The sequence below is a fragment of the Malus sylvestris genome, chromosome 1 (genome assembly GCF_916048215.2).
Source record: "Malus sylvestris chromosome 1, drMalSylv7.2, whole genome shotgun sequence".
In the NCBI taxonomy this organism is placed as follows: Eukaryota; Viridiplantae; Streptophyta; class Magnoliopsida; order Rosales; family Rosaceae; genus Malus; species Malus sylvestris.
In genome coordinates this window covers 29,178,078-29,200,630 of record NC_062260.1, presented here as the reverse complement: position 1 = coordinate 29,200,630, position 22,553 = coordinate 29,178,078, and the positions used below count along the sequence as shown (strand labels likewise).

General features: G+C 38.2%; 2 protein-coding genes across 3 annotated transcripts; one reads left to right on the top strand and one right to left on the bottom strand.

Moving 5' to 3' along the window:
• The first annotated feature begins 1,943 nt into the window (after positions 1-1,943).
• Positions 1,944-5,269, top strand: LOC126624983 (uncharacterized). Its single transcript, XM_050294049.1, has 8 exons — positions 1,944-2,171; positions 2,614-2,758; positions 2,837-3,005; positions 3,505-3,775; positions 3,964-4,229; positions 4,311-4,526; positions 4,644-4,746; positions 4,845-5,269. Exons 1-8 carry the CDS (start codon positions 2,021-2,023, stop codon positions 4,904-4,906), a joined length of 1,383 nt encoding a protein of 460 aa, XP_050150006.1. The 5' UTR covers positions 1,944-2,020; the 3' UTR covers positions 4,907-5,269.
• Positions 5,270-5,878: 609 nt separating this feature from the next.
• Positions 5,879-15,542, bottom strand: LOC126624852 (MAG2-interacting protein 2-like). Of its 2 annotated transcripts, XM_050293970.1 has the most exons (13): positions 15,311-15,542; positions 15,152-15,200; positions 14,854-15,027; positions 13,939-14,140; positions 13,633-13,826; positions 12,193-13,180; positions 11,157-12,115; positions 10,968-11,056; positions 10,531-10,890; positions 9,232-10,396; positions 8,815-9,080; positions 8,549-8,713; positions 8,222-8,435 (listed from the first exon to the last, which is right to left on the bottom strand). In XM_050293970.1, the coding sequence occupies exons 1-13, from the start codon at positions 15,392-15,394 to the stop codon at positions 8,370-8,372; spliced, it is 4,761 nt and encodes a 1,586-aa protein (XP_050149927.1). In that variant the 5' UTR covers positions 15,395-15,542; the 3' UTR covers positions 8,222-8,369. The 2 variants fall into 2 exon arrangements, with proteins under 2 accessions (XP_050149926.1, XP_050149927.1); XM_050293969.1 differs by having other exon boundaries at positions 5,879-8,713.
• Between the last annotated feature and the right edge of the window lie 7,011 nt (positions 15,543-22,553).

Sequence of the window (22,553 nt, the reverse complement as noted above, 5' to 3'; positions counted from 1 at the left end):
AAAAAATCAATGGAATTTTAACGAAAAATCATATTTTTACACTAAAAAATTAATCCTGGTAATATTCACTTTACTTTTTATTTTGTCCTTATCGTTAAAACTTAAAATTTTCAAACTATTTTCATTAGCTTTCGTAAAAATCAATGCTCCTAAATCACCACCCGGTGGCTTAGCACCAGATGATCTCCTTCGAACCTGCCTCCTATCTACCTTTATTCTTGTTCTTTGTCATATCAATACTATATTTTAAAATTTTAAAATTATTAAGTGGACGGAAAGGGCTTGAAATTATTACAGAGAAGGAGTTTCAAATATGAGACGCATGGATAAAAATTCAATACTTTATTGACTAGAATATTGGACCAAATGTAAATATCCATGTTGCTCGTACATGGCATGTGCTAGAATTCCTCTGTCCTATATCAGCCAGAGAGATTGAGAACAAGCCTTTTATATAGAATTACCCCATTCTAACTAAAACCAAGGCTCCTTGACCAAAAAAAAAAAAACTAAAACCAAGGCATGTTGTGATAAAATCCCACACCTGACGGATTGAGCAGGTGCCCAAGTGGGAGCAATATCAGTGTTGTTGGAGTGGGCCCATGACCCGTTTACTTGAAATTTAAGATGGTATCAAAGCCAGATGATAGGTCTGTACTGCCACGTGAACGGATGGGTCCCCTTTGACTCTGTGTGAATGGGTCATCCCCGATATGGCTCCACGTAGGCCAAAAGATGCCACGTGCCACTGGCCTAGCGCAAATGGATGAGCCCCAGCTTGGCTCCACGTGGCTGGTCGATGTGTGGAACTTCACGTGTGACCCATAAAAATGGAGTCTCACTTGTTGGGGAGTCTTGGAATTCCTTTGTCCCACATCGACCATAGGGCTTGAGAATAAACCCTTTATATAAAATTACCCCACTCTAACTAATACCAAAGTCTTTTGTGATAAAACCTCACACCTGATGAATTGATCAAGTAGAGACATTATCGGTGTTGTTGGAGTGAGTCCATAATTGTCTACTTGAAATTTAAGAGCATGTCTACTTATTTAAAGTATAGCCGAAATCTGATTGAAAGGGATGCATTATTGATTTGCATGTGAGTACGTGATGCAGAGTAATCGAAGATGCTATTAAGTTGGAGGAATCCCATTTCTTATTAATTTTACATGAGGTGTTATACAAGATTAGTGATAACACCTCAATCTATTTATTTTCATCCTTGAAATTATATAGACAGAAGGGGTGGGGAGTGAGTCAATTAACCTCATAATAAGCTAGTAATAATGTGGTTTATGAATTAGTAATAAGAAATGATATCATCTAGACTAAGGGGGTGGGGAGTGAGTCGATTAAGCCTCACAATGTGCTAGCAATAATGTGGTTCAAATTCTCTTTTGGTGAGAATCGAACCTAAGACCTCGCCGGATCCTCTTTGTGAATATCTCGGGAATCCTCCAACCACATCCGTTCATCGTACATTGTGCGGCCAGTTTTTGTCAATTACTGTTTATATTCAATTTTAAATAAAAAAATTTACAATAATTTCTGATCGCACGATACATGATGAACGGATGTGATTTAAAGATCTTCGGAATCCTCATAAAAAAGGGATCTGGCGAGGATCCACCCTCAAAACAAACCACCGACAGCAGCAAACTCTGCATCATGAATCTGATGTCACCACGTGTCACTTCACTCCAAGTGGAACATCTTAAAATTACAATACCGCGTGCAGTGCGTTTCTCCTGCTGCTTCATCCTCAGGATTGTCCTGCACTCGCACTCTTCTCCCCATCTGTTTCCAAAGCCATAACAGTTCAGTAAACGTACAGCCGTGCGATGCATAGTTACAGATTATAGAAACAGAAGACGGATGCAGAGGATCAGAGCTCCACCGTCTTCTTCCTTTGGCTATATTAACACAATCCATATCTCTCCTCACGTACCTTAAAATCTCATTCCTTTCCTCTCTCTCTCTGCTCTCCCTTTCTCTCTCTAGAGTGCAGTGAGTAACAATGGAGGTTTTCTACTACATGGTGTTCGGGATACTAGCGGCGGTGGTGGCCGCGGCGGAGCTCAGCAAGAGCAACAAAGACCGAATCAACACCCCGTCAACTTTCAACGTCTTCAAGAACAATTACCTTTTCGTTTACTCTCTCATGATGGGTAAGCCCACTAGATCTCACCCAAATTATCATTTCTCTCAATGCGTATATGTTCGTTTTCAAATGTATGTGCCTTGGTTTGGTGAATTTTGATCCGATCTGATGCGATTAGTGAGTTGTATGGAGTTTCTAAGTGGAAATTTAAGCACCCATTTGCGAGATCTGCGTGTTCAATCTGTTTTCTGATAGTTTTGATTGACTTGTTCATGGTTTTTATAAGAATTTTGGGATTTGTTCATCGTTTTTCTGATTGAAAAATGATGCTGGCATTGCTTTAATATTCCTATTTTCATTTGATATCTCCTGAATTGATGAATAGGAAGTTGGATCTGAGCTGCACTTGGTTGTAATTTGAGTGGATTTAGTTAATTATATAGGAACTTATCTAATTGAAGGAAGAATTGGTTTAAATTACTGACAAATTAATGGTTATATGGCAATAGCTGGGGACTGGTTGCAGGGTCCTTATGTCTACTACCTGTACACTACTTATGGATACGGAAAAGGCGACATCGGACAGCTTTTCATTGCTGGTTTTGGGTCCTCCATGTTGTTTGGAACAATTGTTGGATCTCTGGCAGACAAGCAGTGAGTTTTCGCTCTAATATCTGTTAAATGGTTCCATGATTGTTCGATGATTTTTAGCTGATGTTGTCGTGAATTCAGGGGCCGAAAGAGGGCGTGCATCACTTATTGTATAACTTACATACTGAGCTGCATCACCAAGCATTCTCCTCAGTACAAGGTTTTGATGTTGGGGCGTATTTTGGGAGGCATTGCCACATCACTTCTATTTTCAGCATTTGAATCATGGCTTGTTGCAGAACACAACAAGGTAATGCGTCATTGCTCTGCCCGTCATCGCTTTTTTAAAAGGAAAACTAATTAAAAAGGCTTGAAAACTTTTGAGTTTTAACAATAAAGATAGAATAAAGGGTAAAGTGAATAGTAGAAAAATTGACTTTTTAGTGTAAAAATATGATTTTTCGTTAAAGTGAATACAGGGAACTTTTCGTTAAAGTTCCCTTTTTTAAATCCTTTGCTCACAGATCCACCCTAGATGTGTCGTTTTAGTGGATGATCACTTCACCATAGGGGTACTATTATCATGCTCATTAGCTTATATCAGAAGAAAAAAAATGCTTGCTTGAGGCGCAAAATTGTTGCCTTTGTATTTTGTTTGGAGTTCATTATTTGTTACACATAGGCATTGAGTTTGACTAGGCGCTGTTTCCCTTGGTTGGGGGCGTGAACTGTGAAAATTTGATTGATTTCGAACTTTTAACCCCTTGTATAAATAAATCTTAGATGTGATCTTCCTCTTGACCGTGCAGAGAGGTTTTGAACAACAATGGCTGTCAATTACATTCTCAAAGGCAATATTTCTTGGCAATGGTGTTGTTGCTATCTTGGCTGGGTTGCTTGGAAATACGCTGGTCGATGCACTGGCTCTTGGGCCTGTGGCGCCCTTCGATGCTGCTTCGTGCTTTCTCACAATTGGAATGTTCGTAATTTTATTCACATGGACAGAGAATTATGGAGATCCTTCAGAGAGCAAGGACTTGTTTACCCAGTTCCGGGGTGCTGCTGTTGCCATTGCTTCTGGTATACTATAAACTTAAGCTGATATTTTTGGATGATAAATTGTGTATGTTTAATGGTCGGCTGTGGTGTGTGCGCCTGCATAACTCCAGCCATTCTTGTCATTCCGTTTACAACCTCATGGTCTTTTCACCTGTGTTCTACAAGTTATATTCTCTCTCATTTATTATTATCTTTTTTACGTGGTTCAGATGAGAAAATCGCGTTACTGGGTGCCATACAGTCTCTGTTTGAAGGGTCGATGTATACCTTTGTGTTCCTATGGACTCCTGCTCTGAGCCCCAATGACGAGGACATTCCGCATGGTTTTATTTTTGCCACCTTCATGTTGTCTTCAATGTTTGGAAGCTCCCTTGCATCCCGGTTGATGGCTCGCCAAACACCTAGAGTAGAGAGCTATATGCAGATTGTCTTTGCCGTCTCAGCTGCCTCTCTCCTGCTTCCCATTGTGACCGGTGTATGTTGGGATTCTGGTGTATTGTTTTCTTATTTATTCTATGTTGTCGTGCCGTCCCCTAACTTTGCTAATTTCCAACAGTTCTTGGTAGCACCTTCCAATGTGAAAGGAGGGAGCATCTCTTTTGCTGGTTGCATCCAGCTTCTCGGATTCTGTGCCTTTGAGGCTTGCGTAGGACTGTTCTGGCCATCCATCATGAAGATGAGATCGCAGTACATCCCCGAGGAGGCCAGGAGCACGATCATGAACTTCTTCCGCATTCCTCTCAACATTTTTGTCTGCGTTGTGCTGTATAATGTACGTAACAGTTCTTGGTCGTTTATTGGAGTATATCTTAGGAACATGTTGTCATGTAAGTGTGCTCTCAGTCCACCTCTTGTGTAACCAACCAGTTGGTTTCGTTTGTCTTTGCAGGTTGATGCATTTCCAATGACTGTTATGTTTGGTATGTGCTCGCTCTTCCTCTTCATAGCATGTCTCTTGCAGAGGCGCCTCATGGCGATTTCAGACAAGCCCAGTAAGTCATTTTTTTCGCTCCATCCATAGCCTAATCCTAGACGAACCTCCTTTATATTTTTCGTTCTTATGGTCGGAACCATTTGATTCTGTCAACAGAGAGTGAAGATCGGGCATCGATGAAGGAGAGGGACAGCGAGGCAGAGCCGTTAAACATATAATCGATGCTGAGCTGACAGACACCGGACTTTTGAGTGGTTGAAGAGAACGACCTCATCCGTTCAAATCCGTTCAACATACTAGTAAAGTTGCTGTTAACTAAGGGTATATTCAATTTCGAAACGTTAAGGATGCAGAATGTGTGAGGAAAACAGTGGTCTGCCCAGCAAAGATGGGTAACGAAGAAGATCCGGTTGAAAGTTTACTGCGAAATTTCGGGGAAAGGAAAATCATCTCTTCTTGTAATGCCATTGTTGTTATTCTTTTACAGCATCCAAATAACCGCTCTCATATTTTTCTTCATTAACATTGAAGTGTAAGTGTACCTACGAATACGATCAGCTAAATGCAATATTGTTTTATCACCTTTGCGTTTTAGCTACCAGGAGGATCCTCTTTGAAAGGATACGAGAATCTTCCAATTACATCCGTTCATCGTACATTGTGAGGTCAGAAATCATTGTAATTTTTTTTATTTAAAATTGAATATAAACAATATCTAACAAAAACTAATCGCACGATGAATATATGTGATTGTAGGATCTCTAGGATCCTCACAAAAAGGATCCAGCGAGGATCCTCCTGGTAGGTAAAATGCAATCCTCTTTGTGAGGATCTGAGAATTTTTCAATTACATCCGTTCATCGTACATCGTATGGTAAAAATTCATTGTAATTTTTTTATTTAAAATTGAATATAAACAGTATCTAACAAAAACAAACCGCACGATGAATATATGTGATTAAAAGATCTCCGGAATCCTCACAAAGAGGATCCGGCGATAAACCTTTCTTTTAGCTAAATATCATTTTCTGCACATCATAAAATTCATTCAGGATAAATCCATAGACAAGCTCTTTAAGGAATCAGAAGCGGAGCCGTCGGATTATTTTTAATGAAATCCTGCGGCTGGAATTAAACCTTCCTCATCATCTATCTGAACACCAAACAACGCACGCAGAAGCACTCGCCTCTTTCATGAAGGAGAAATTTTTCAGTGTGATCAGTACACAGAGTGGTACGCCACGTGCTACTATACAAATAGTAGGATACGTGTTTTATTCAAATTTATACACTCCGATCCGACAAGGATCAGTACGGAGACTGTACATCATCTGTATTCCTTTCGGTGTCAAGTTTACATCCCGAGCTATATTTTCAAACACTGCCTAACAAACATCTATACATACAACTCCGGCTCCTAACGACAGAAAGTAGGAAGAGTTCATCATACCTGTTCATCTGACTTTAGTTGGAAGCAATGACAATGCGGTCCGGATCAGATTTTCCAACTTGCCTCTCAAACTAGAAACAGTATTGTTCAATGTTTCCGGTGAATGTGTCTCATCAAGCAGGTCGTGTAGTACATGGAGCTGCACCTCCAAAAACCGACTGAGACTTGCCTCCGCAACATTAACAAGACCAAGCGATGCATTTGTGTGCATAAATTTCGTAACCATGAGTCCGGCTAGAAGTTTCTGATCTGCTTTCACAAGCTCTGATATAAAACAGGGGAAGAGCATTCTTCTAAAAAGCAACGGCCATCTCTCGTTTTGCACTTGAGCTGCTTGAACCTTGTGGGATATGTTCCCGACCAAATAGCAGATATAAGAGAAAGTGTTTCCGTATGAAGAATTGGAGATGATAGTGGGTAAAACCCCGGAGAATAATACCAGCAATAATAACTCATGGTCACCGCCAATCGAGTCAGGGATGCCTTCTTGCTTCAACTTGTCTTCAACAGCAGCCAAACACCGCAACTGTAGTGATTCAAAAGGCAGTAAAAGCACCAGCTTTAAAGCCATGAAACAATCTCTTTCAAGAAGGATCTGGCTCAAGCTCTTCACCCCATCTTCATCAAGCAATATCCCATTTGATTTCGGTAGGGAATGATCAATTAGTCTGACGACATCTTTAAATTGGGAGAGCGTTACAAGTTTTTTGAAAATCTCCAACCAACATGCATGCAAAGGGTGGACGGAAAAGGATGTTTCCTTCTCCTTCACAGGAGATTCTGTCTCCTGAAAACTCTCCCAGCAATCGTCCCAGTTATCATCCCAATCATTTCCAGCCTCAGGAGCTTCTATAGAGGCTTTCTTATCTTCCCTCACTGAGAAAAACCCTTCCCACTCCCCTAACATGGCTAGCAAAGAATCAACATGAGAATATGTTTGTGCAGCATCACACAGCTTCAGAAAGCAAGAAACAGCGGTCTCTTGATTTGAGAGATCATCGGGGGTAACTTCCATGGTGGGTGATATGGTTGCCACAAGCTGTGTCGATTTGAGGGCAACTAATGTACTTGTAAACCTGTTAGATGTATCATTATGATCTGCCGACCCCTGATTAGCAGTCTCACTATTTTTACTTGCAAGGTACACCTCATCCCATCCTTCCCACGGCGTAACATTAGATTGTATACTAGCAGACAAACCCTTGATACTTTTACCTGTGAGGTATTGCATAAGCTCTATAGTCGATACTCGAACTGAACCCGGCAGCTGCAGGTTTTCAGAGAACTTGGCCATTCTTTTCCAAACTAGTTGCCTCACCCTATCTAAATCTTCTAAATCACCTTCTAATTTACTCAATGAGGATAGTAGCTGATATAATTTCTCATATTCCTGGGATCCATGGGTAACCACATCCTGCAAAATGCTGTCCAAAATATATAAGTAGAGACGGGGAAGTTCCTGGATTTCAGTGTCTCCAGCCAAGGCGGAACCCGTTGGACCCCCTAAAACCGCTTGGGAAAATACTTCAGCCACAGATCCAAACCCACAACCAGAAAAAATCACAGCTCTACAGAACATATAAGGTTCAGAAGGAGAGTCACAAATTAAACCATGATTGACAAAGTTGACAATTGTAGCCCAGCCTTGACTTGGTGAGACAGTGTCTTCTAATACCAGCCTCATGAAAACCTTTAGACAACACACTAAGCAATCTAGATTGAGCCTGAGATTTTCTCCGACATCCTCATGGGATGCAATTTCCTTCATCTCCTCAACCAATCTTATCCAAAAGTTCAAGATAATTATTAGACAATCTTGCCATGCTGAGTTATCTGGTAGAGTCCCATAAGAACCCAAAAGCGGTATGATTATTGTCAAATACCGCTTCATAATGTTCAAAGAATCTAAATGTGCCAAGAGTCTAATATACTCTCTGCAACATTCATAGCTCTGCTCAAGTTGACATACTAAGATTTGAAGGTTTTCAGTGCTTTTCATGACCGAATCAGTTCTAGCTTTGGTTTCCAAAGTTGCCAACAAACTCAAAATATAATGTTTGTAGACATCCTGCCATGTTATCAGACCCTCCGACAATGGGTCGGGATATGTACTGGCAAGTGCCTCTACCATCTTTGCCAAGGCTTCCAAGCTACTATCATATACGTGCATGTACACTTCATGCCTTAAGCACTTAAAGTTCAAACCACCTAATCCAGCAATATTTTTGAAGTTAAGGTTCGCAATAAAGGAGACTCTTCTGCACTCTTGTTCCATTAACTTGTAAAAACGAGATAGTCTAAAACCAGATAAATGCACTTGATCAGGGTGTATAATTGGTAATTCTTTTCTGTTTTGTTCCAGTTGCAAGTAGCAGCCAGAAAGCAGACCAAAGATGTAAGCAAGCCGCACCTTATGGCATCCATCAATTGCAGGGTATACAATAGATGAAACAGCTTTGATGGTTTCCACAGCATAGCCAACTATTTCACCTTTAAATTCCCAAATTTCACAAGTAATATCATCATTGGTCCAAACCTCAGAAATAAGGACAGAACTCAAATAACACAAAAAGACCTGCAAGGAAACAATAGATCACTAGCACTCAATGGGGGAAAAAGTCATCTCTATGTTATAGAATTCAGAGATGTAAGCCTACAAAGTACAAAGCTGCCTACCTGTGAACGGTTCAAGCCGTATTCATGAGCTAATGTTAAAACATCCTTCAAAATGTGCTTCTTCTCTAACTTGACTGAATCAATCAAGGGAAGCACAACACTCTCAATATAATTAAAGTCCTGAGACAAAAAGCGTACTGTGTCAACGCCAGGGATTATTTTCTCTAATGCTCTACAACGATCTGCAACACGCTTTTGATCTTCTAATTTTAATTTCCATTCCCTCCAAAAGTTAGACTGCACCTTGTCAAATTTGCCTATTTCACCTGAATCCAATAAAACAACATAAGAAACCATAAACTCCTAATCATTGTAAAAATGTACATGCATCAATAATATTACTCTATTTTCACATTTCCACTGCTTGGAGCTTTAAGATGATAGCATAGCAAATTGTAAATAAGTGTAGCAGATTACCTGTGTGTTTTTCTTTAAACTTCCTTAGTAGCAGCTCCCTCCTTTGCGTAGGATCTTCACACTCAAATGCTGAACTATACAACAAGCTATATGTCATCCCCACATTCATGATGCTAGAAACTTCTTGGTAATCCTTCCTTGTTCTAAGCTGCTCCTCTATCACTTCAACCCCACTCACAGCATCCAACAGATTCAACAGAAAGGAGCAACCCACTATGTCTTCCTCTTCGGTAACAGGTGGTTCAATTATTGATTTTGCCAGAGACGCAACCACACTGTCAGTAGGAGCAAAACCATTTCTCGCCAACCAGGACAGAATGGTCACTAGAGCCTGTGTTCTTACACTGACATATTGCTTTCCAGGAATAAAGTTACCACTTGACTTCTTACTGTGTTCTCTATTCCTACTTAGCTCAAGCAGCCATGGAAGTTGCAGGGCAGAAAATGTCAAAAAATTTCCATTTTCTCTCAAAACAGATTCCCAGTTCGTTCCGTTAACAGGCAAGTTTTTAGCAACAGCAGAAAGTACAGTTTTTATGTTATCAAGATAGACTTCTTCATCGTCATGGACTGGACCTGTAATAACCGAGGAGCCTTGAATTGAGAAATCTGGACATTTTGTCCCTGACAACATCATTAATGTCTCGCATTGACCTTGCAAATCAAGATCCTTCCATGCACAGAGCAACGCACTCACGGATTCCTCATCGCAATTGCTCAAAGCAAAACCCAGTAGCTGCTTTCGAGAATTCATATCCATGTTTTCAAGTGCAGGACCCCTTGCTATTGCAGCACATAAGTCCCAAATGTGACCATGCCCTTTCTTAGCCAAAACAAGACATAGGTCCAGGGCCAATTGGAGATCACCAGCAACCGCAGCTTCTCTGGCAATAGCTTCCTGAACAGAAGATATGTGATATGGAGAGCTCAATCCAAGAAGTTTCGCAATCTCAATGAGTTCATCAACATGTAAAAATGCATCACTTTGGCGTGTGATTGCCATTTTGATTATCTCCATTGGATCTTTTATTTGCCTGAATTGCATGGGTAAGAGAGTCACTCCAAGGCTGGGAAGTGTAACCGTAAGTGCCTCAATAATATCAGACTCTATTCTGCCATTTCCACTGCTTGGAAATAAATTGAGGCATTCCTTAGCCTTCCAGATCTGAAAATAGTTGTACACTGATTAATTAATACAATAGTAAGTATTGATGTGCTACCATATCAAAATGTTTAAATCTATCATTGCGTGCTTGAATATCATTAATCATCAGCAAACATCAGCATCTTTATACTTACTTCAGGAGAAGAAAGACTTGAAGCTGAAAAGAAATACTCCCTTGCAGATTGTATGACAAGATTTTCAGCCTTCTCTGTTGCTAAAGCAACTGAACTTGTACCCTTCAGATAATTCCTCGCAAGAGAAAACTTCCCCGCTTTCAGCAGTCCTCGGCAAAATTCCATCAACATATACTCCAGGTCCAGAAAAGGAAATGCCTTTTCCCTAATGCATTGCATATCATGCCACATGCTTGCCCAATCAGTATCTGATCGACCAGGCTGTCGACGTATAAATTTTGAAAGGATAAGACGAAGAATTTGCTTTACACCTTTTCCATCTTCATGAGACTCTAGGAAATAGTTCAGGGGCTTTGGCACCTGAAAATTGATTAAATGCAATACATCAATACCCTAATACCAAGAGAAGCACTTCCCTTTCATGAAAGAATACAGACCTGATAAAATGCAAGGAGCCTTCCAACTTCAATATGGCCTTCTGCCAATTTCAATCTTCTCTCAAGTCCATCAATATATATTTCACTACCTGTTCAGTGAGAAAGATAAAAGGTAAACATTCATAAACAAAAACAAGAAACATATCTCACTGACTCTCACACAAACCAGAATACCAAAGAAGCAATTACCTTGCATTTGAGGAAGCTTTGATAATATGGTTGCCATTGTACTCCACGTATCAGTAGATGTGCACAGATAAATGCACTGCACAGCAGAGTCTATTGCTTCAACCTCATCCTCAAATAGGCTGTTACTCTGAAAATTGCTGCACCCTTCCTCTATTATCTGCAAGCAGATGTCCACTTTGTTCTCAGAAGCAGTTTCCTTCAGCCATCTAACCAGAAATGATTCAGCCTTGCTATGCTCTGTTGCGGGATGGTCATCTGCCACCTGATCCTGTGATCTATCTTGCACAAATGGAACTGCCATATTACGTAGTCTTGCAATCATATTTTCCTTTTTAACTCCTTTAAGCATCAATCTGAACTTCTCATAGTCAGAGAACTGTTCCCACATGACAAGACTCAAGCTGGAATTTATTTCTGGACAACTGTCATCAGAATAAATAAGTTGATGCAAGTATGAGACATCCTCATGGAACCTCTGCAACTTGTAAAGACCTTTTCGATTAGCAAAATCAAGCAAGCAAATGCAATTATCTAGCTGTCCACTACAACGATCAATATCTCTAGCTCTCTTCTTGTACCATATTGAAAGTTCACTAGTTGATGGCCAAACAGATCCTAAGCACGGCTTCAGTAGAGGTTCGGTCTGGATTTGCATACCAATTTCACGGTCCTTGGGTGATCTGTGTATAAAACTTAACATTTTCTCGCATTCAACCCAATCTTCTTCCCTCACAGCAACATTTGTAGTGGGAGACATCCCTGGAAGAAGTTGCCCATATGTTTGTACAGGAACTGTTTCAGGGATAGCAGCTAAAATCTTCAAAACGCAAGAAGCTAGTGAATAAGGATGACGCTTGAACAGGAGATTTAAGGCCCCAATCTTCCCACTTTCAGCAAGCGCAACAGCCACTTCACTTATAGGCATAGCTCGAAATTTGCTATATTCCTGCACAGAAAACCTGCATAAAACTATGTCATTCAACTGTAGGTTAATGCTTCGCTAACATGAAAATATAGCTTCATAAGATTATGATACCTGCCCATGTTTATCCCAAGAAAGGTCTCCAACCGGTCTCTGAATTGTAATAACTGAAGTCTAGCCGTACGGAAATTCCAAATTTGGCTACATTCATCATTTTCTGATTCAGAAAACCCATACTGGTTGGTTAGGTTCAGCCCATATACAAGTAAGGCCCTCACAGCATCTTCAGTAGGTCCAACTTTGTCAACACATTCGGAGAGTACAAAAGTTTTGTCCTTAATTTTTGATAAAAAGGTACTTATTTCCTTTGTTCCTTGACTTGACTGCAACCACTGGGACTTTACAACTTCATCTTTATCCAACCCATGACAAGCAGCAAAATCCAAGGCAGCTTGATACTTTTCATTTCTAATCAAAATATTATACATCTCCCTGATGGATCTTTCAGAAAATGATACAAGGCTCCAGTTCAACGAAGAAATGTAAATTTGGTCAAGGCTGTCCACTACAATATGCTCCATACTATGTGAAGCATTAGTTTCCATTAAGTCAGATCTCTCTTCAGATGACAGAGTCTCCAAAAGAAACAGGTTTCCTTGAAACAGATTTATTCTGTCTATAACCGGCTTAGAATATACAGTTCCATTTTCCTGAACTTTCAAGCCACTAAGGATGTCAAGCATGGTAACAACGCCACACCTTTTTGCAAAAGTAAGGATGTGGTCAGACCACCAAGTAAAATCCACAATGTCACTTAAATATTCCCCTTCTCCACTTGACAAATTATTGGTCACTTCTGACTCGCATCTCTCTCTGCATATAAAATTGGAAAGTGAAGAGCATTCTTTATCCAGCTTAAATATGTGCAAACATCCCGTGACATCTAAAGTACCAACAAATTTGGCCTGTGGAGAGATTAGCACCTTCGGATATACTAGCTGAATTCCTTTTGGTTTCGAATAAAAACCCTCAAACTGAATGGTAACAAGCTGCTCCAAATCAACGATCCTACTTCTATGCCAGAGAGAAAGATAACAAGATCCTGGAAGAAAAAGAATATTTAATTAAAAAGTAATCTAGCTCATATATTACATCATTTTCAATTGTTTTCTATAAACTAATTGATAACTGTCAGTATCTTTTTTGCATATGAAATAATTAGCAATCAACTCTGAAAATCGGCACAAAAAAAAAAAAAAAAAAAAAAAACATGATATGCAAATATTCAACCAACAACAACATCTAGAGTGTTCTTCCATTCTTCCAAAAACATAAGAGCTCCCATTAAAAATAAGGCCATCAACAGAAGTTACTTGATCATCCAGATTCATGCAAAACTAATGCGGTAGATTTGTTTAAGATAATAATATAAAACTTGCCATATTCGAGAAATGATATTAACCACATAAGGGCCTGTATAAATGAATATCTTCATGTATAAACAAGTATAATCTAAATGGAAAGTAGAAGTAGTAATCATGACAGAGTTGCAACCTGAGGTTAGTATGACACCAGCAAGCAAAGAAAGCTCTGGGTGGTAGTCAACGCAGAAAACATTGCAAGAGAGCTGCCCCTTTGCAGTTAACCCATTATGTGAGGTGCATGCAGAATATATAGAAGAAGTTGGATCCTGAATGATCTCAATATGCTGAAGGGAACCATCAGAGGTGACCACAATAAAGCTACACCTGAAAATATTTCATTAACTTCAACACATGAACCTCAAACCAGGTAATCAAGACATGTTCTTGTATGCGTCATTTTTTCACGGGCTATGGGCAGGAAAAAGAAATCACTTACAGACAAGATTTCTGTAAGTCAGAATCGTCTTGCACAATCAGGCTTATTACTGGTAAAGATACTTTTAAATTCCTCCTTGCAATCCTTGTTATTTCATCACCGTTTGCTTTGATAAAATATAGTGTATCGGTGTCATCAGCAACTCCAAGAACATCATGACTTTCTGACCAAGTTCCTACTGTAAATGAAGTAAGGCTTCCACCTGATGAATAGAGCACATATTAGATTCATTAGAAACTATCTTAATCAAAAAACAGAACTAATGTAACATTCAAATTTGGATATAACGAAGAAAATCCAAATTTCTAAAGCATACATATCCCATATATACGTCACAATGACGAACCAAAAGGAATCAACACAATATGCGTATCCACAAAAGTATTCCAACTTCAAACCTCATTGGCCAGTATTAATATGGTAATCCTACAAATTCCTCGCCATGATTTTCTGAAAAGACATGTTCCTTAATTAATTCTCTTTGGCGCCAATTTTGGACTCACTGTATACGGTGGACTACTATGGTTAGAGGTCTCATGGTCTACAACGAAACTACAATGAACGTACATGTAAGTGTTCGTTAAAGAAATACCATTTTTGTCTACCGCGACTAACTGGGTATTAATATTTCAGATATTTCAGCTGACCATTACAGGGTACATTGGAAAAAGGGTATAGCAACCAAATATAATGCAGGTAATCAAGTTTATTAGTAAAGACCTCAACTTTGCAGGGAAACAAGTTTATAATCCAAACATATCATTCAAAAACAACAAGAATGCCCGCCTGACTCCGATAACTTCAAGGCTGTAACTTTAGTTTAGAACATTCAAAATATGATGCAGCAAGATTACATAAGCTGATGCTTCCGCAAATGCAAGGACAACAAAACCAATGAAATACAACTTATCTTACTTGTAAAAGTGCCGCACGGCTTTGAGTATTCGTCCTCCTTCTGCAAAATCGTTATCTGATTTCCGGAAGCAACAGCCACACGCTCGCCTCTCGGAGAGATAAACAAAGATGCCAGCTTTCTCAATTTTCTTGGCTGTTTGTACTCGCTCCATTTATCCCTGAGCTGGCTCACACCTTCATGGATCAACAGGCAACACAAAGTCAACCAATTCGGCTTCCGGCGACATGATCACGCTCTCAAACACCATAATTCATAAAAAAATAAAAAAATAAATATTGAGAGGAAAAAAAACTGAACCTGGAAGGGAAAGCAGTGATCGAAAGCTCCCTCTGCTGCCGTTGTTTGCCTGAACTCCGTGAATTAATCGGAAACGAAAGAAAGTTAACAACTTTGATTAATTGAGTGATTAAGCAAAACATGGGGTTGATTAAGTTGAAATTCAAGAACATTAAGAACCTGCTGAGGAGGGTAATTGGGAGTGTAGGGCCTCGTAATGTGACGCCGTGTCTCGTAAAACACCGTGCGAGTTGCTTCGTCCATGGCGTAATGATTCGGCGTCGTTTTTCCACCCTCCGAGATCTCAAACACTAGACCTCAAAACCCACACCCACACCCGCATCTCAAATTTCATTTTTTTTTACAGAGGAGAGGGGAGAGAGAGAGAGAGAGAGAGGACAGACGCACCACCATTTTTTCTCTTTCGTTTTTTGGTTGTGAAACGGCTACGGACTCAAATATGTCGGGCCTGGGCCGAAATAACAATTGGGCTTAAAGCGAAGAATATAAGCTGGACCAATAACATTGGGCTTGGATTTGGGGACCCGTTGGGCATCCTGGACGGGTATAGACCCATCGGGCCGTTATTGCGATGCGTTTTGAATGAGAGCCCAAAAGGATGGGGCATGAAGTCGATCCTTTTTCTTTTTTTTTTCTTAATAAAACGATTGTGTAGTAAAAAATAATAATAAGGCGACACGTGAATTTTTAGACAAAAGATGACAAAAATATTCTTGAGGTACAACGGGATTCCTACGCACGAGCAGCGGGCAATCATCCTTCAACTAAATAAAAAATGCCCAAAATATGTAACAATTCAAAACTTATCTCATCAAATCCCTTCTACAAGGTAACTTCCATAACCTTCAAAACATTCTATATAAATTGAGTTAATTGGCTAATTAATGGATTTATTCCTAATTAATTCATTAATTATCAATTAAATCACCCATTAACCACAAAATACACTCAAAAACATCCCAAAGGGCCGGCCACCTTTTCTCCAAAAGGGACCGGCCATGCTCTATATAAACTACCCTATTTTCTCTAAAAATCTAAGTTCATACTCTTGCAAAACTCCAAAAACTCTCTAAATCAGAGGTTCTTCAGCCAAAGCCCCCCCCAATTCATCGTGGGCACGTGAGGCTCTTGGCCTTAACCAAATGTGTTAATTGTTTTGTAGGTGCAATTTTGTTCAAGATCAAGGAGAAAGAAATTTGCATCCACAACGATGTTAGGGTTGGGATTTGTCAGTCATACTATGAGCCATCCATAATTTAGTGAACTTGCGATATAGAGATATATTAAATTTAAGATATCTTACTTACAAGTAAAAAAAAAAATCATTTAACTATAATAAAATGGGGATCGACTAGAGGTGGCAAATTAATCCATTGAGTTGTTAATGGGTACCCATTAAGACCCATTTAGTATGATTTCATCTTACACCATTATCACCACTATAAATCTCACATCGATATTAATGTGATATCAAATTAAACTGGTCTTAACGGTACACATTAGCAACCTAATGAGTTAATTTGCCACTTCTAAAATGGACCCATTCTTAGATTTTTGTTAGAGATTTTTTGGGTAATGCTTGGGAGACCAAATTTGTAGACAAAATATGCAAACCAAATGATGTATCACCAATAGGAAATGAGTACGTTTATAAACGTTTAAGTAATAATTCAATCATCAACTTCCATGTCATTTAGTTTACAAAATTTTATCTATAAATTTAATCTTCTTAACATTACCCGAGATTTTTTATGTCATGTCGCTAGTTTGCCAAAGACAAACACAAGATAGACCCATGCAGCCGGATCCCACATGGGCCCATCTCGATAATTACCATAAACTCGAGTGCAAGAGACACTTCGTTTGTTTTTTTAACGTACGAATAATGTGGCATGAAAGTTACCACCCAAGAGATTCTCCTCTTCCTGAGGGTTTGAAAACAGACGCATTATGGATGATAATGATGGTGGAGGAATAATATTCGGATTGCTACACAGATTACAGCGGTTTGGTGTAAATTATTCTGCTGGGATAGTGTTGTTGCAAGTCAATTATCTACTATCAATTTCTTGAACCAAAAGAACTAGTTCATGCATGCAATGCAATGGAAGATTTTATTCTCTTACAAGAAGTGCCATATACGCGCAATGAAGTAGTTAACTCAACTAGCATATATATTCTTCAGCACTGGCTTCAAATCAAATGGATGAATTGGTGGAATATTTTATGTCTATAATACATAATATATTCTCTCATTCGAATATCAATTATCGGATCATATCATACGGCAAAACAAAGTTCCAGCTTGTAGGATTTCTAAAAGTTAGATAAACGAGAAATTTTTCTCACAATTTCTGATATTCCAAAAGTCCTTTCCAAAGATGACCGTTCGTTATCCCTAAACCATAACTTCAACTGTGTCACTACTGCAACCCTAATATCAGTTCAAGCTCATGCTATATATGATGATCTTAACTGTAAAATTACCATGACAGATATTAGAGAACTCTATGTGGAAAAAAATATCATGACCACTCCTTTTATCTTTATATAATTGTAATGACTTTTTTGGGACTAGATTTTGCATAATATAATAGATGACCAAACAGCTACATGAATATCATGCATAAAATCTAAATACATGTCATAGCATGCATTATAAAATAAATAATTAATCAAAGAAAATGTTTTATATGCACATACTTTCTTCTTTTTGCACATCCCTATTTCTATTTCTTCCCATAATTTTTCTTTGCTTTATTGAATCTCAATGTCAAAATAAAGAGAGTTTTGAATTAAAAAAAAAAAGAAAAAAAATGTACGAAAACCATCTCGTTTATCAATTAAACATGTGATATGAAAATTAAGGACCACTGTTTCAAAGTAATCATAAACATATTAGGACCGTATGAATAAATCTAGAACTGTATAGTGACTTGGCGGCGCTGCTTAAACTATGATCTTAATTGGAACCGGATCCCCTCCTGACCTAAAGGAACTGAGCTCAAGGATCAAATGATCTGATCCTTTGAAATTTGATCTAACGATTACAAATATGAGGCCCCCTCTAAAAGTTATAATAATTGTAGCCGGTGTATCAAATTTCAATGGTCTGGATCATTTGATGACTCAGTTCCTTTGGGTCCAGAAGGGATCCGGTTCCATCTTAATTTTGTAAGAAAAACAAACCCTACTAAATTAGCTAGTTAGGGCAAAAGTGCTCACTGTCTCTCAGCTTTATTCTGTTGGAAGACTTTCCTCTCGTATGTTTCAAGGACTATCATCATGTATGTTTAATTAACTAGTAAGTCCTCTTTTTGACCCAAATGAAGGGATTTGAATTCAAAAGTAGCGAAAGAAAAGGAATGGCAAGAGATCTCCAAAGTTGTTCCCTTTCTTGAAGAAGTAAAAAACTATATATTTTCTCTCTTCTTTTAGCTTTTAGATTTCATGGCTTAGATTTGTAATTCCCGTATATAATTAAGAAAGAGTGGTGTGTGCACTGAGGAATTTTTATGGATAACGAAAATACAAGTTAGGCGGTGTATAATTTTAGTTGTTATAATAAGGGTAGATGGAAATGATTAATATGTCGTACTTTTAAAGTATATATCAACGAATAAATAAATTTATGTGTTATAATTGTTAGCATCAACGGTACTATAGGATAGAGAAAAACACAAAGTAAGGTAAAAAGATAGACCCCAAGGATTTATATGGTGCAACATTTTCTACTTTTGTCCACAAGGCATCAATCAATCTTCCACTATATCAAAATAATGGGTACAGTAAGAACAATATTACCAAGCCAAAGACAAGGCTTGATGAATACAAGAAAGTATAACATTCTAAATCTTACTTACACAATTTGTGGTGAAACACTCATTCTCAACCTTGGAGTGGAACAACTCTTAGAACTCTCTCACTCTCTCTCTTGGGGTGGTATGCTTGCTTTTGGATGATCCACAATGGTGAATGTCACCTCTTTTACATGCATGGATGGAACATCCTAGTGAGTCCAAGAATTAATTCCACCATTATCAACATTCATGCACCATCCAATGCAGTAGTCTTGGAACTCCATATATAATTCATGCACCACATAGAGTTCCCATGTTTGATTATATGAACCAACCATTACATTCCTTTGAATGTAGTATTCTTCAATGCATCATTAGCTCTCTATAGACTTATAGAGATTTCAAACCATCTTTAATCGGGGCTGGACCCATGGCATATATACCAACATTAATTTGAGTGAAATATTATAATTAATGCCACGTGTCTGTGACTCTGTGTTTCGTATACTTACTCCACCACAATGACGTCCAAGTCGAACGACATTGATGCCCTGGCATGCAATATTGGTGATCTTGATTAATCACGTGCCTCCATTATGTTATGCTACTGCTGATGGGGTTTTATTAATTAAAAAAGTTGATGAGAGAGGGGATGAAAGGGATTATAGTGTTAGTGGGATTCCTAAAGATATGTTTATGAAAAATGTTCCTTCCTTATCCTACTGTGTGCTCCCTTACAGGAACCATCTGTAGATTACCTAACTAATCAAGACGACTGGCAAGCTAAGCTAAGCTCCTACTTGCTCTTATAAATAGAGGTGGAAGCTCCAATTCAGTATATCAAAAGAGCTTAAGCGTGTACGAGTACGAGCCCTAATACTTGTTTTTGCAAAAGCAGACATGGTGTGATATTGGTTCTGGCTCATATCTCTGATAACTAGCTTATCTTCGATCATAAATCGTCACGATGCACAACAAAGACTAGTACTACATACTCTTTGAGACGAGCCGAACCAATATCACTCTTGTATGCTTCTTTGCATATATATATTTGCCTACCTAGCGTGGTCGTTTGAGTTTATGAAGCAAGGGCCGCACCATCACTGAGGTTCGATGACTAGGGCTTCATACTCTCTCTCTCTCTCTCTCTCTCTCTCTCTCTCTCTCTCTCTCTCTACATACACACACACACACACACATATATATATCTCTATCTATCTAATTTTCCAGTACTTTAGCAATATTTCTTTTCGTTTCAGTTTTTTTATTCTCTAATTATATATGTTATCTACGTACTTACACGTCTGGTTTTCTGTAAATGTGGATATTGAGCAGATCTCTCAAATGAGAGAAAATGGCTTCCATAAAGCACTTTGTGGTGTAAATACGACAGCCTTCATCCATAAGTTACAGATCTCCATCAACTTCAAGTAGCTACTCCAGTACGGCCAGCCTTCTACCTTCATTAATTTCAAATAAATAGGTTCTGCATATCAGCGTATGGCAACGGTAATGAATTTGGCTCCATATACCATTGGTTTCAAAAGTACTGGCTTTACTTAATGATAATTGTTTTTATTTTAAATATAACCACATTTAATTTTACATTAATTGGTTTCAAAAAACACACACCTCTGCTTAATTTTCCGGATTATCTCAGTTTAATTTCACCATATTGTAAAGAGTTGTAGGATATGCATTATACTAGTTTCTTTCTAACCTCAATTTGCAGTAAACACACACAGGTGCTAATACTGATCAAGCTTAATTAATTACCAGCAATATTTTGCAGAATTAGGTAAATGTATATGTATGATATTTAATTACCAGCAGTATCAAGCCATATTTTGAAAATTCATCAAAATATCTTTCAATTTTTAAAAACCAAAAACAGTTTCTAAATGAGTTTTGAAAAAAAAAAATAGAAATGAAATGATTATCAAACGATCATTTTCTTTGATTAAATAACTTGTTTAGAATATAGTTAAGCTTTTATGAGACCAAGAAATATAAGCGTATGAAATTGGGTGATTTTTTGATACATGATTAATATATATGTATCGAATTAAAATTATAATCTTAGCCATTCTAGGACCTAATAATACATGCTTTATTTATATAAGTGGCGTCTTCTTTTTGTATACCGGTCCTTTCTAGGGCTTCGTAGTTTGTAATTTGTCCACTTTAGACTTTGTTTTATGAATGATCTCTACAATTTGACCCAAAAAATGTATAAGTTTATGGGGCATTTTCAGATACAAATATTATTCTTATACGTACTAAGTAGAGCACAAGAATCCAGGGAAAGCCAAACCTCATGAGGGATACATTTATATTTTACATCCAAATAAAATATTTTGAGCTCTTTTAGAGACGGGCTCTTGCCACTTTTATTTCTACACAAATAAGTGATCTATTATTATGCATGATGATTACATATATTGAACACATTTTGTTATAAATATATGTGCAAATAATTTACCAATAATAACAACAAATAACTCCGGAAAAAAAGAATTGTGATAATCAATACCTAGACATAAATCACCAAGAAGTCGATCATGACAATTACTGAAACTCCTCCACAAGTAGTAGGACCAGGATTTTTTTTTTAACCATATCATCAAGTGGTAAGCTTAATCCAATGAAACCAAGGAGGAGACCAAATTTGATGCAGGACCGGAAGAGTCAAAATTCTTATGGCTAGAACTTTGTCAGAAATTGAATTGACAGACCACAACAAACTGTCCATTGTAAAAGACGGGGCACTAGGACAGCTTCTTGAACTCCTTTCAGAAGGTGATATTGAAAAGAGGAAAGTTGGAGTCAAAGCTCTTCTTCACCTCTCCAACTTACCACAAAATGGCCTGCAAATGATTAGAGAAGGTACCGCTGTTTGAACTTTTGTATTGTCACAGCTCATTATCGCCAACCTTGCCCGAGCAGGTAGCTGAGGCTATTATGCACCTTGCCACATCGAACGCCACTCAAGAAGCTGCATAGTTACATACTGAATACATTTGTACCGACACATTTGTACTGATACATTCGTACCGAAAGTTATGTACTAATACATTAGTATTGAAACTTATAAACCAATATTTATGTATCTATGAGTAAAATAAGGTAACTAAAGTTATGTATTGATACATTTGTATCGAAACTTATGTACCGATACTTTCGTACCTATGAATAAAATATGGTACCGAAAGTTATGTATAAATTGTTTTTGTTTTGTTGTTGAATTTTTTTAACAATAAGAATTTGAATTTTGAATAAATTTTGAATGCTGAAAAGCCCACCCCATTATCCTATTTTTTCACTCATATTTTAGTAATTATCTCAGAAGTATTAATAACATGTTTATAATTTTTATAAAAAGACTTTTAAACCCCTACCCCATTTCTCCCCCCATCGTCTCTCTTCGTCACCATTTCTCTATTTCGTTTCATCTCTCTTCTCGGTTTCTGCACCGACCACCACTGCCGAAAGCACGAAGGATCAGGAGGAGCACGGCAAAGTTGTGGTGGTGGAGGAAGGGCAAGAGGAGTGCTCCTCTCCTTTGGGGCAAGTCACTTCTCATTTGGAGCTTAAATTTCAAT

Excerpts from the sequence above, each read along its gene's own strand:
- LOC126624983 (XM_050294049.1), top strand. The coding sequence starts at position 2,021 with ATGGAGGTTTTCTACTACATGGTGTTCGGGATACTAGCGGCGGTGGTG. Across the intron at positions 3,006-3,504 it reads TTGTTGCAGAACACAACAAG|AGAGGTTTTGAACAACAATG; the intron begins GTAATGCGTCAT and ends TTGACCGTGCAG. Across the intron at positions 4,230-4,310 it reads TGCTTCCCATTGTGACCGGT|TTCTTGGTAGCACCTTCCAA; the intron begins GTATGTTGGGAT and ends AATTTCCAACAG.
- LOC126624852 (XM_050293969.1), bottom strand. The coding sequence starts at position 15,394 with ATGGACGAAGCAACTCGCACGGTGTTTTACGAGACACGGCGTCACATT. Across the intron at positions 11,057-11,156 it reads AAAGCTTCCTCAAATGCAAG|GTAGTGAAATATATATTGAT; the intron begins GTAATTGCTTCT and ends CTCACTGAACAG. Across the intron at positions 9,081-9,231 it reads GTTTAAAGAAAAACACACAG|GTGAAATAGGCAAATTTGAC; the intron begins GTAATCTGCTAC and ends TATTGGATTCAG.